The sequence below is a fragment of the Stegodyphus dumicola genome, chromosome 3 (genome assembly GCF_044657685.1).
Source record: "Stegodyphus dumicola isolate Sdum_Otavi_A_Nest chromosome 3, ASM4465768v1".
NCBI classification, from domain to species: Eukaryota; Metazoa; Arthropoda; class Arachnida; order Araneae; family Eresidae; genus Stegodyphus; species Stegodyphus dumicola.
Window position 1 is genome coordinate 48,544,207 of NC_140770.1, and position 14,854 is coordinate 48,559,060.

Sequence of the window (14,854 nt, forward strand, 5' to 3'; positions counted from 1 at the left end):
TTCTCATTTGTTGTTTTAATATAAAATAAGAGTTTATTGATTATTTCGTAATTTTCTGCTCTATTCTTGATGGCCACTATATCCGGATATTCAAAATTTTCCGGGGCAAAGACATTCTGCAAGTATGCGTCAATATGCCTATACTCTTGATTAGTTTGTAATTCTGAAATAATTGTTTCACCGGAATCTAATAATTTTGAAGTTAACATGGAACATTTTATTTCTTTACCTTCTTCATGTAGTTTTATTCGAGATAAAGCATCGGCTGTGATGTTCTCCTTACCAGGCGTGTGTTTGATTATTAAATTGAATTCTTGCCACTTCAATGCCCATCTTATCAATTGTGACAATAAATTTTTGTCGGAGTATAATCGTCCGACGGCGGTATGATCTGAATACACGATTATCGATGCCTTACAAAATAGACTGTAAATTTCTGAACCGCTAAAAGTACGGACAATGTTTCTTTGTTCGTGGCTATGTAGCTTCATTGTGTTTGATATAGGGTTTTTGAAAAATAGGTCACGGGCTGATGATTTTGCATCAAACAGGGCCTACAGCATAATCCGAAGTGTCTGCCACAATTCTGAAATTTTCGTTTCCCTCTGGGAATTTTAAAACTGGCGCTGGAATTAGCGCAGTTTTCTGTTTCTCAAACGCGGTGTTAGCCCCAGCTGTCCACGAAAACCTAGTTTCTTTCTCTTCATTTGTAACAGCGGTTCTGCTATCTGCGCGAATCTTTCATAAAAGTTGTTATTAATAATTAATGTTGCCTCAAAAGCTTTCACAGAGTCATAAAAATTATGAAATAGCCGACCTTTACACAGCTTAATTTCTAAAATCAGAAGCGTGCTGAAGGCGATCAGGAAGTAAATAAAAGAAATAATTATTCTGTGCCATTAAAATCCGTGTGCGTCTGTCTGCTTGTTTGTAACATGATCTCTTTCGGAGTTGGGTTTCGAGAGAGGTAGCCCCGAATTCCAAAAAATCGTGGGAAGCCATTTCGCCATTCTGATCTTCGTACGCTTTGTTCGATTCTGATTCTTCGTACAATCAACCGAGATATTAATTAACTCATTATCAATAAACTCTCAAAACGCTATATTTGCATTAAAACATTTATTTACTCAAATAATTAAATCTGAATGAAGAGGTAAATGAAAAATAAAATTAAATTCTGGACCTCCTCTTATTTGTAGCCTCAGCTGGAGTTCGAATGTTGCTTGAAAACTTAGAAATAATATGGCCAGCCTAGGACTAAATTTATGCCCTTGATATACAATATAATGCTTTCTTTCAAGGTGGTGTAGTGTGGTGTATTTAAATATGGCAAAGCACACTAGGGCTATCTGCCTGAGGAGAGGGATGCCTTCCTGGAGGACTTTCTAAGGAAAACTGGCTCGTATACACGTTACACATGGGGAAAAACACGAAAATGCCCATGCAGCCAGCCCGTTCGCGGGATTCAGACCAAACTACCAGCATTCAGCGACTTAACCGCTCGGCCGCTGGTGGGCCTCACGTTTCAAGGAATGAAGATAAAAAGATAATTGTTTTTCTATTGCATCAATGAAAACGAGTAAAATGGGTAAAGCGTTACTAGTAAGAATGGAGAAAATATTAAAATGGGTATGAGAATATGGAAGAAAATTAAAAAAATTTAAGTGTATGTATCATGCCCGAAACAGAAACACATTCTGATCGTGATCGCCCGCCGAGTTGGCGAGCAGAATATGACAAGGGTAAAAATTACCTTCGAATCCGAGGACTGATCTGTAAACTGAGAATAAGCTGTGATGTAATAGCGAAGAGAACGATGCTTAATAATAAAGCTAAAAGGACGGTTATAAAAAAGGGGTGTTCGCAGAAGTGAGTGCAAGAGCAGACTGGTAGATGTGAGTTTAGCGAGAATGAAAAAAATATTAACAAATCCTTTTGCATGAACTTTAAATTATGAAGGTCATCATATTTTAATTTTTTTTAATTTTAATTATCAGTTATTTATTGTTTTACTTATTTATTTATCTTCATGAATCTTAACGGCCTTCCATAGGGCTCCAGTGTTTCCAGTTCTAAAAATGAACTCCTAACTTATTCACCATATTTGTTTATATTTCCCCCCTCCCATTTATATGTTTCTTCGTGATGTTTACCCTCTTGTTCTTGTTGTTACTGCTCTTCTTTTACCTTTTGATATAATATTGTTACGAAATGTACAGGCGTGGTGAGATAGCTTCCCCGCAAAGCAGGTTTAGGGTTGCCATAAAGTGGCAAGGGAAGGCAGGGTTGCCACATTTGGCGACAAAATTGGTGATATGCCATGGACGGATGAAGAATGTTCTGGAATGAATTCTTACCGGTACGATTAGCCCAGAATGTTCTCGAACACAAGCCGAAAGCTATATAAACCCTGCTGGTCCGTAGTTGAGTGTGTGTGCCTCGTTAGCTAGCTGATAGTCAGTCATTGAGCGAATTTCTCGAGGTCTAGCGCCGAGTTGGTCGTCGAGTGCATCAAGAGAGTCTTTTAGTGCATCATCGAGTTTTGTCTTAGACTGTGCTGAGTGGAGAGCTATACTCTTGTGCATCGCGTGGAGAGACGTGAGAGTACGTGGAGTTCCGAGAACGACCGAGCAGAGTCGGAATCTCTACTCTGGTGCTTTGCGGTAAAGCTGTCTCCGCCGTTGTTGCCTGACAGTGTGAAGGTTGTGTCGCTGATTGTTCCAGTGTGTTTATTGTAGATCATCGACGACTGTAAAAGTGTTTTGGAGCTGTCCTTATTAATATTGGTGAATAAAGTGTGTTTTGATACTTCATCAAGTGTCGTCGTTATTCACTCCAAGGGCCCTAGTCTGGACACCGTCGAGATAGAAGAACGGGTCGTTTTTTTTTTGCGATCTACTCGACAGAGAGCGAATCTGGTGTCATCGTCTCGATCATTACAAAGATCGACGCGTCAGAAATTTTTCCGTCAGCTGGACAGCTGCCGTTTAAGTTTCTGACTGTCATTTTAGAGCTAAACTGAGGACGGCGGAGGTCACGGATTGTTTTTGAAAGTGTACGTAATAGATATTTTAATTTCTTAAGATTTGTGAAAAACTCGTGTATTTCGCTATAGAAACAATGCATTTGATGCTGACGATTCTTCATTATTTATTTATTCTACATTACCAATGCCTTAATTAAATTTTAGTGAAAATAATATATTTGGTGTTTTCTTATTTCACATATAAAGAAGAAGTGCATACTTTTAATTTAAAATTGTAATTTTTAAACTAATGTATATATCAATGTACTTAATTTCATGTTTTGATGAGTAATTTATAAATTTTGAAATTTTATGTTTTAAATTAAAATGTATTTTCCTCTACTTTTATTTCAATTTGTAGTATATAAAAATGTAATACATTAAAAACTATGCAGTATATAATTCAAACTACGCACATCCTAAATTCAACAGTTACATTAAATTGCTTTGAGTTAAAAAATTTATATAAGTAGTTTTAACTGTACCGATATCAATGCCAATTTCGAATAGTTTCTAGAATCTCCTGTAGTTTTTGGAGAAATGGCTGCGATCACGAAAGCTGGAGGCAGTGTCTAAACATAGCTCCGAAATTTTTAAATAAGTGTTTCAGTAAATGTTTTTAACTCTCTAAAAAAGTTTAATGCACCTTTCCTATGCAATGTCTCATTCATCAAACTGAAAAAGGAAACTTCGCTTCTTCGAAACTCGCTGTTCACTATCAACACGAGAAATCCAAAAGAAAGCCTGACACGGAATATTCAGATAAGTAACATTCTGTTCTCTATACAATATCTTATTCTCTATCACTAAAGTGCCATTAAATTTCTTTATTTATTATTTTCTCAAGATTCTAGCATTATACAATAGTTAGTAATAGTAGCATGTCATGTGGTTCTTTTTTTCGTAACTATTCCGTAGAGACGCCATATTCCTTATCAGTAGTCCGTTCTTATCAGCAATTCACACGCTTCGGGGGCCCCCCTTTTCGTGCTTAGGAATTTCTTGAGAGGAAAAAATGGGGATCTCTTGACCATCGATGAGTATAGAATGTGATTTTTGTAACTAAGATCCCCGACTTTTTTTTTCAGGTCTCAAACTTAAAATTATGAGCAAATATAAATACAGTGTGACGGAATTTGTTAAATTTGTACTATAATAAATTAATTTTATATTTAACTAATATTTAAGAAAAATAAACTGTATAATTTATTTTTGCTGAAATGCTCTCACACTGTGTATGGATTTATGATTTGGTCAATTACTGTTTTTCTGAAATATACATGAATTTTTAGGAAACGGTAATAGTTAATGTTACTTTAGTTCAAATATTATGTACATCTCTGTGATGATATATGTCTTTTCTAGTTAGGTCTCAAGATAAGGGCATACATATTACCATGTAGGAATTCATTTATTTTTTTTTTTAACTTAGTTAAAGTTTGCTTCTTAAAGACAAGAATTTTTGCAAATGAACTCCTTTTAACTACACTCATGGACACAATCGTATTTTAAGATATTTTCTACTTCTTTTCCTTTTCTTTCTATAGGCCCTTTTTTTCCCCCTCTATTATTTTTGGGGCATTTATTTTAAATTTTATTTTGTCCCATCTTTTCTTTCTGTCCTTTCGAACTCGTACAAAATGTACGAAGTTCCTTTTTACTTTCCTCAAATACGAAATTTCCCCTCTTTCTATATACTTTTCCTTCGCACCTATGCTTGATTTTTCGCCCATCGGTGCAGAAAGACTTAGCGGGTGCAAAATAAGACATCTGTCTACTTTGTCTGTCTGTCTGTCTGTCAGAATCTCCTGTATAAAACAAGTTAAATTCCTGTATAATTTTCGATCAAATTCTTGTAAATATTATAATGCAAGATTTATAATTAGTTATCAGATTTTTTAATGGGGTCTACTTTTAGATATTACATCAGTTTTGTGTATATTTATTCAGATCTAAAAAGTGCTTAGTTTTGGTTTTATGTAATTACGGCACAGCCTCGAGGGCTATCTGCCTAAAGTGAGGGTTGATCGTATACACGTAACACACGGGAAAACCCAGGAAAACGTCCATGCAACCAGTCCGTTTAGGGGATTCCAACCGTGGACCGAACTTCTAGTGTTCAGCGATTTTACCTGCCTCTGGTGGGATCGATTATAAAGGGTATAAATATATATGTACTGCAATTTCTTTCACTGCATTTGTTAATATATTCATACAGTTATTTATATATATATAATGTTGTATGATCTTAAATTCATTTAGTGCGAAAACAAGTTACTACTACTTGCGCAATTGCTGCAAAGTTAGTTAATAATAATTTATTTCCTAAACAATATTGATTAATTGATTATATATATATATTTGTAATAATAAAATTCCATAGTCAAGAATGCACTTAACATTCTAACTGTATGTTCTTTTCATTTTTTAATGGCGACGTTCTCTTATTTGAAAGTACGTGGAATTAAATCACAGCCCCGTAGTCAAGTTGTTTTTCCCGCCTTTTCTACAGGTACAGTTTTAGAATGTTCTGGAGATATTTAAAGCTAACTGGATTGGCTGACGTCATTTCTTGGAAGCTCCGCCTTTCCAGAGGTTATAAAAAGACTCGCAAAAGGAATATCGGGGCTTTTTCTTAAATGTCACGATGCAGTAAACTTTATACAAAAAGTTATTAGTGATTCTTTTTATTTACTCCGGATATGATTTTTGTAACTGCTATTTCTCTTGAATAATAATAAATGGATCCTGTTTTTTAAACTTATCGTCTGATTATTTAAGCTACGATTAAAGCTGATACATCATATATATATATAATAATTTATTTTCTAAATAATATTGATTAATTGATTATATTATCTCCTAAGTTTAATTAAAGTAGAATTATTTTAAAAGAGTGAATTCATACTGGTGAGTTTTATTTTGAAAGATATTTTGAAGTAATTTGAAAGCAAAATGTTAAGAATGTTTTAACGGGGACTGGAGTTAAATCATCATGAAAAAAATTTCAATTGTAAAAGCAAAAATTAAAAACATGTAATCATTGTCATTGATCGGAAATTAGTTGACTTTTCAAGGGGAACAAACCAACTCCCGTTCAATGAACAATAATTGATAAAAATACTTAAATACGAAGGTGTTTCGTCTTTACTCGAGTTATAAGGTAAAGCCAAGCTAGAAATTCTAGTCAGGCCAAATATTTCCGCGAATAGAAGGGAAAACGAACCAATCCTGATACTCAAAGAACTTATTCTTATGAAGCATTTTAGTCAATTCAATTTAGAGTAAAAAGCAATTTCTGTAGAGAAATCCGAAAAAATTCGAGTAACCGTCCCCGACACCTTCATGTTTATGCATTTGAGTTCCATATAATTTGTAAAAATTAAATATTGGAAATTGTCATTATGAAATAGAATTCAAAGTAAAGTTGAAATAAACATAGAAGATTACAAAATAAGATAAATAATGAAAACTTTGTAAAAACAAATAAAAAATAATATAAAAAATATAATAAGAACAGTGAATGTACATGAAGATATAAAGGCCAGAAAAGGTATTAAGTAACTTACATTCTTTCTAGCGGGGAGTTGACAAAGTGTTTTCTTCGTGTCTAACTCATAAGTGTAGGGTGTCCGAAAATTCTTAGCGGCAGTGGGGGCTTTGAACAAAATCAGTCTGTAAGACTTGGGTGAAGTAATTTATAGTTGTGGGTGGGAATCGGAATTCTTGAGGGATGTATTATGTGGAGTTCTTATTTGAGTGAAACTGTCTGTTAAGATTTTTTTTAAATACTAGTGAATGGAAAATAATTAATTTCTGGCTAATTGTCGTGTCGCAATGATTAAGAATTTAAGAAAGGAAAAAACGAATTTTCACTGTCCAAGAGCTATTAGACAGACTAAAGTCATGAAATAGGCCCATTTGTTTAGTAACAGCATAAGTCTGAAGACAATTAGCTTTTTACAATATATACAACTGAATAATTACACTATATACAAATCCTTCAACTGATAGTCATCCAACTTATACCGCCTTCTCAGGTTTAGGAATAAATTATCATATCCCTATTAGTTGAATGATTTAGAGTGAGTATTTAACGCCTGCTCTTTTAAGGCAATGGTTGATAAATTGAATGGGGATTAGATTATTTTTGAGAATTTTAATAAGGAGCAAAATTTCGCGTTGTAAATCTATTGTATCTGCATATAATTTTAATTCGTTATATTTGATTAATTATTGTATTGTTAATTACTTTTTTGGATATGTTGGAGTTCCAATTTATTAATTTGTTAGTATTGAAATTAAAGTTTCTTGTTTTGTCAAAAAGTAAAATTTTTTTGCAGTTAATGATTTGAAGATCTAGAAAGTCTATGCTATTTTGTGAATTATTAGTTTTATTAAGTGTAAGACAATTCGGATAAATCTCGGAGTGTTCAATTTTACCAAAATTATTAATTCTAATAAGGTCATCAATATATCTGTAGGTGTGTTTGTAGTAATTTAACTCTTGTGGTTGTAGATTTTTTTGGAAGTTAAATTCTTTGACAAATAAAAAGATATTACAGATCGAGGAACTGGAATGTAAGCCCATTGGCAATCCTCTGACTTGTTTAAAAAGTTGATTTTGAAACTTGATGTAGTTATGAAAAAGTGTGCATTTTAGGTAGGTTTTCCATTTGTCAAGAGTCATGATATTGAGTATATCAGGGAAGAGTTTTGGCAGATCAAGTAGACTGGTATAGATTTCTTCTAGAGGAAGTGAGGTATATAAGTTTTCAAAGTCATAGTAGTTAATGTTTTGGATGTTAATTGTTTGAATGGTATTAATGACAGGAGTGTTATTATGGATGATCCAGCAATAGTTATGATTAGTGTTACAGTCATTGAAAATAAATTTTTCAGATTTTATTAAGTTTGAAAAATAATAGTCTACATTTTTCTTGTAATTATTAGTTCCATTAGCTATAAATCTGAATTTTAATGGTGTTTCATGGAATTTGGGAATCGCATAAAGATTAGTAAATCTGTTGTAGTTTGCATTGAAAGTAATATTGAGTTTCTTATGAACAGTTTTAATCCTGTTTATTATAGATGTTTCTGTAAGGTTGGCTAATTGATAAGTAGTTGCGTTGAGAAGTTCTTTATGAATAATTTCTGCGTAGAATTGTTTTCATATAATGCTAAAGTTATTAGTTGCTTTATCTATTTTTGTAACAGTAAAAAGCTGTTTTAATTTTTTAATATCTGATGTAAGTTGCGACCAATTCAGTGTCCTTTTAAACTTGAGGTGACTGATTTCGGTGGATATGCGTTGAAGAATTTTAGCTTTCCATTTTAAGAATGTATCTATTGGTAAATTCAGTTGATAGCTTGCTTTAACTATAAATTCGTTGATGTTGTTTTCGAAAGTCTTGTAACAGTAATTTTTAGTCATGTTTCTGACTAGTCTAAATTTTGTACCATAACTCACTAGTGCTTTTAGTTGATGGTTTTGTATGATATTCAGGTTGCCAGTAATTATGTGCTGGTGATGAGAATCTATGTAATTGCTGTAAATTGGTATCTTACAATGTCATTCTGCTGTTTTATCTATTTCATGGTGGTTAGTGAGCAAGTTGCTTAAGGTCCTTTGATATTGCATAAATAGGAATATGTTCTGCAATTTCCTTTCACTGCATATATTAATAATACATTTATATATACATACAGTTATTTATTTAAAACAGGTTTTGTATGCCTTAATTTTTTATGATTTTGGAAATTACGAGAAATATGTTGGTAATGACAGATATATTGGTTATCAGAGATATGTTGGTAATGCAACAAACCCGTTCGCAGTATTTGGACCTCGGACCGAACTACCAGTGCTCAGCAATTTTACCACACGGTCACTGGTGGGATCGATTTAAAAAGGGTATAAATAGGAATATGTATTGCAATTTCCTTTCACTGCATATGTTAAAATATATATATGTGTGTGTGTGTGAGCAAGATAATATGTTTTATGATTTAACCTATAGTTATTTAATTTTTCTTCCTATTACTTTTGTTAAAAGTTTGTTATATTTTTACTCACTGCTTATTGGTATCTACGATATACAGTAGCTACGTGATAGGTATAATTCCTGAATAAATAAAATTATTGATATAATCATGGGTTGCTAAAAATTAATTTTTTTATTCAAATTCATTAGGAATATTAAACATGAGTACGCGGTGCTATATTTCAGTGATTTCACTTATGACGTTATTGCATAACCTTTTCAGACAAAATAATGTATTTTAATTAAAAATTTCTGTTAACAAATAGTTTACAAACATGTAACCTTTTAGAAAATTTCTATTTTGCAAAAGATCATACATAAAATTATGTTTACGTTTCTTCACATACCTGAAGTTTTGAAAAGGCCATTTCTTTCTGCGTTTAAAATATCCATTAAAATTCCCCATTTCTTTTTTCTATACTCTTTACTAAATCCAGCAGCGTATTTTTTCGAAAATTTCACCATTTACTCGAACTCGATTTTTTTTTCTTCTACCGCCACCCTCAGTAATAAGCACGTGCGAAACAGCCCCTTTGACAACAAACTACCCCCTTTCCCTGAGCCTGGAGCAATGTACAGGTGAGATAGACTGGTTACTATGCAATAAACGTCACTTCCGCACGGAATTTCCATTTCACTTTCCGCCGACGGAATTTGAAGGGGCCAGACTCAAGGTCCACGGACCTTGGGCCAGGCTCGCTCTCCCTTCTGCTGTCGAGTGGAAAGAGAATCCCGACTGGTTTTCCGATATCGATCTCGACCGGTGTCCAGACGACACCACCGAGTGTCGGTCCAGACCATAGATATAGTAATACTACCAGACTAGACCCCCAAATCTACGAACCCGTACGAACGTGAAAGAAGAAGAGAAACGCAACAGTGTCAGAAAAGAAGAACACTCTCTTTCATCCGCTCCCACACTCCTTTCACCCTACTCTTTTCTCCCCCCACCCGATCCTTATCAGAAATCGGGTAAAAAGATGTTTCTACATCTTGACACTCGAGAATAAAAAAAAAAATAATAATAATAATAATAATAATACGATCTGTGTGTGTGTGTGTGTGTGTAAAAGGAAGAGCTCGCTCTACGGGCAGAAAGCCGTAGCCGTCAGCCGAAATATTTTGTTATATCTTTTGACAAGTAATGAAATGTGTCATGTAAACATACTGGCAAATAAATTCGAACTAACTAAAACTACTGTTTTTAGTTTTTGTTCTTGGTTTTTATCTTTAATGAAACGGAAGATATGATTTACTGGCTACTGAAATTTTAGGTGTGCATAACAAGAAATATTCTCTATATGATAAGTCTGTTCATATTCCCTGAATGTTTGTGGAACCAAAATGTTTTGCTGTTTTATTCTAAGGATTTAGTAATTTTTTTTTTTTATTTTTTCCAGCACTTCAGTCATAGTGCTGTGTGAATGCTGAAAGATATAACTGCGTAAGAAAGATATTAATAATGTGCGAGTTAAATGAAAAGTATTTCACTTGTAGAATATGTAATTCACATCTTTTTGGCAAAAAGCTTAAAAACCACTGGCGAATTCATGCAAATCATAAACCATATTTGTGCTGCCTCTGTGAAAACAGTTTTTTGAAAATTAATGCATTAGAAATGCATTATAAAATACACACGGGAGAGAAGTCCTATTACTGCTGTATTTGTGAAAAAGAGTTCGCTACTCAGTATGCTGTTAATATTCATTTAAGATCTCATACCGGTGAGAAGCCATTTTCTTGTGATATTTGCGGCAAATGCTATACCCAACAAGGGGATTTATCCCGCCATCTTCGCTCTCATATGGAGGAGAAACCGTATGTTTGTGATTTATGTAAGAAAAGTTTCTACCGAAGGGCCAGTTTAAAAGAACATCACTTACGTAGGCATGAAGGAATTAAACTTGAAACTTATGTGTGTGATGTTTGTAATAAAGGCTTTTCTCGACTTCATAGACTCAGAGAGCACTGTGTTATTCATGTGGATAACAAGCCATATATTTGCGATAGTTGTGGGAAATGTTTTGGATATAAAAGTAGCTTCAATAGACATGTCAAAATTCATGAAAACAAAGCCAAGCTACAAGTCACGGAAGGCAATGTTTTCTGAAAACCAGGTTACTAAATATAATTAAGATATTTATATTTAAGAAGACAGTTGTGAAAATGCTTGTGTTGTAAAATATTCTCAGTTCAGTAATGATGAATTTAATGCAGAAATAGAACTACATCAGGTTATTTGTATTAATAGGAGTTTTAAAAATTAATTTTGCTGCTTTGAAAATTTCGACAGCAATTGAAGTTATGGGAAAGATAAAATATTTTCTTATTCTTTTAATTTATAGAGTTAAATAATGAATTTTAGATTCATTAATTAAATTTATTTGTAGCCAAATCTAGTTTGAAGTCTCCTGTTTGACTCATTGTGGTTGTTTTATACTAATATACTCACATTTCATTATTTATGTACAAACAGAAAGTACTAAGTAATATTTTGCCAAATTTTAAGTAAAATGTAAATGACAATGAATTGTAATTAATTCTTTTTTTATAGAAATGCATAAAAGACAAGGAAAGATGCCTACCATCATTATCATAGGCAAAAAATACCCTTAATAAAATTAACTTTCTTGACGTCATTCAAATCTGTCGTATCATTTGATTCTTATTTGTTATAATTATTGTGTTGATAATATGCCAGAAGCATAAATCTGCAATTTTATGTACTTTTTACTAAGTCTATTTTCTGGTTGTTTTTTAATGTTTTATGGTGGTTGATGTTTTGGTGCATTAGCAACATAGAGCAATATATATTCAAACAATCTGGACTAGATTTTCTTGAATCAGCAATTCTGCAAATGTACGTTTTAATGTTCTACTTATGCTATAATTTATTTATTATATTGGGTTTAATCCTAGTATATGGTGCACAAGGCATTTGGCGACTTTATGATGAGCAGTAAACGGGACATACACAATGAGTAGTTAAACGGGTTATTTTGATATTGGGGATAATTTTCAAAATCGCGCCAAGGCTGCACCATATATAGAATTTTATCGTATATTGTAATCTATTTTAGCCAAAGTGGTTATATTGGAAACTTTGTGTAATTTTTTTATGCTTTATATTTGATCTAGTGAAGGGGGACTGTTTAGAAAGTATATCATATTTACTCACATATTTCCTACCTCTTACTTATTTCTCTACACACATTTCAGCATTATAATTTAGTAGCTTTTGAATTAGTCACGATAATTTTAATCTTCCTTCCTGAATCTAGAAGATGGATTGGTTAATCTTTGGATTACGGTAACTTGGGGATTTTTTGGCGAAAATTTGGCGACCAACCCTGCTACAGCAACCTGCTAGTTTGTTAAACAAATGCCATTTTGTTTTCACGAAGGCATTCTTTTTTTTTTTTTTACTCAAAATTTTTTTCCAACAATCTGCTAGCCGAATTACACTTATGCTAGAACTTTTATGGAACAAAAGTGCTTAATCATGATGAAGCTTAGGTGAGAAAGTGCAGAATCGCCCACTGCTTGCCGCGTTTTTAAGAATTGCACATACACGGTATCATCCATGTACACGTCGACCTATTTTCACTTAAAAAAACATCCCAGAATTGCACAAAAATGGTATTGCGCACACTCTTGACTGTATCCATGTACACTGCTAAAGTCCTAACTAGTAACCTTTATCGCCTTACCAAAATGTTGCCAAACTACCTGTTACCATATTCCAAAGATTAACTGATAGATTTGTTCTTTTTCTTCAGCCTTTGACCTTTATAATTTTGCTGTTAATGATCATAATAAGGACTTCCATATTTAAAAAAATGTGGCTAAATAAGAAATCGTGTTTGTCCACGTAATCCAAGGAATAGGTAGCAATGTATGGTATAAAATTTAAAATGATAGTATTCGAGATAGTAGCCAACATCTTTGAAATATGCAATACAGTGATATGTGTATATACTACATAATATATAATACATATACATAATATACAATACATGTTTTTTAATATGCTTAGAAAGAGAAGTATTCTTTTTCATAGCTTTTTTCCTGAGAAGCAAACCAAAGAAGATTAAGGATATACTATTAGACAGTTTCTCATCAAGCCTTAGAAAATCTGAGAAGCTTTCCCGGTAAGCAAATTTATTGAAAAAGATCTAACATATTCTTAGCAAATTTGGACTTTTTTAATTAAATCATCAAAATATATTATTGTTTGGAATAACTACATGTAATGAAAAATGGGTTTTATATGATAATTGTTGGCAAGCTACTCAGTGGCTAAATGCTGTAAATACCCAAATATGAACTCAAAATAATCTTCATCTAAGAAAAATGGTAGGGATTATTTGATGATACACAGCATATATTTTTTTTCAAAATGTGATGAAATTGTTAATGCAGAAAAATACTATACCTAGTTAAAAGATATACACTGCATAAAAAAATTTTTAAAAAAAGGGGGGGCAGTTTCTACATCTCCCATTCTACTGGGCTGATTAATGAAATTCAAATTGCATTTTTCATGTCCCAAAAGCGCAATTTAGGATACGTAGTACATTCACATATAGCATTGTTCTAACATAAGTATTTTTACACAAAAATTGGGCTTTTTTTTTAACTAACATTCCGATTTTTTTCCATATGTCGATTCTATGACCCAAATTATGCCAAGCTTTGTGAAAATCGCACGAGTAGTTTTTAAAAAATTAACTCTCAAAATTTTAGCTCCTCAATGTTAATGCAATTTGGTATGTATTTATTAATATCTTTCTTTTATTACACTTATTTGATGTTTTCTTTCACAGTTAGAAATTTAGGTTCATTCCAAATAAAATTAACTCATTTTTATGATTTATTTTTAAAATTTTAAAATAATTTTTATAAATTTTTTGAAAAAAATTTTGAATTACAACCTATAAAATTTTTACCATCATCTTTAAGTAGATGTTTTAAGCATACCTGCAAAATATTAGAGCTTTTTATTCAAAATTTCTGAAAATATATGTGAATTTATATATTGGCACGTTTTGAAATTTGGCATATTTGTTGAAATCGATAATAATGTCTAATCTGGCTTACTTACTTTGCTAAAATTATTTGAAAGTAGGAACAATGTTACTTTTTTTCCTCTCGTGCACAATGTAAAGATGGAAAGGAAAATATGTTGCCATAAATTAAGAAGTTCTTCAAGTGAACTGGAACAATTCTTGGTGCAAACTGAAAAAAATATGGCAAGATAAATTTTTGAATTTTTTCATAAAATTCACACCAAATTTTACAAAGTTTAATATTAAGGCATAATTTGAGTCGTAGAATTGAAATATGGAAAAAATTGGCATGTTATTTCAGAAAAAGTCCAATTTTGTGTCAAAATACCTATATCAGAACTAAGCTATATATAAATCTAATATACAGTCAAAAGTCGTTAATTCGGACACCCATAATCCAGAATGATCTATAATCCGGACATCAAAGCTACAAACTTTCTGCGCATGCGTCGCGTTAACGCATGCGCGTAAGACCTTTACCGCTGCGAATTTGCGTGTGCGCATGCGCAAAATACGTTTACGAATGCGCATTTAATGTATAACGGACGGGATAAGCTAAGCTAAAATTATCTAATTATCTATTTCAGTTAATGTTGATGATTGCGTTGTTCCTTAATCTTCGAATTGGATTCGGCTTATTATTTTTTGCAGACTGTAAGAGCAATTTTATAAAAGTAAACTTGAACTTTCGATTATGTCAAATAGAATTTCCGATT

General features: G+C 32.5%; 1 protein-coding gene across 4 annotated transcripts in view; it reads left to right on the plus strand.

Moving 5' to 3' along the window:
• The window catches only part of qm (geranylgeranyl pyrophosphate synthase quemao), a 91,090-nt gene that overhangs the window by 64,329 nt on the left and 11,907 nt on the right, over nucleotides 1-14,854 (plus strand). Inside the window, exon 12 of one of the 4 annotated variants that reach the window (XR_015040194.1) lies at nucleotides 13,130-13,220. Coding sequence is in view for 3 of the 4 variants with exons in the window: in XM_085812862.1 (XP_085668988.1) it covers nucleotides 5,538-5,664 (127 nt within the window). In the remaining variant the exon portion in view is untranslated. Of the gene's footprint in view, nucleotides 1-5,537; nucleotides 5,718-13,129; nucleotides 13,221-14,854 lie in introns of those variants that run through there. The other 3 variants (XM_085812862.1, XM_085812865.1, XM_085812863.1) reach the window with 3 other exon arrangements.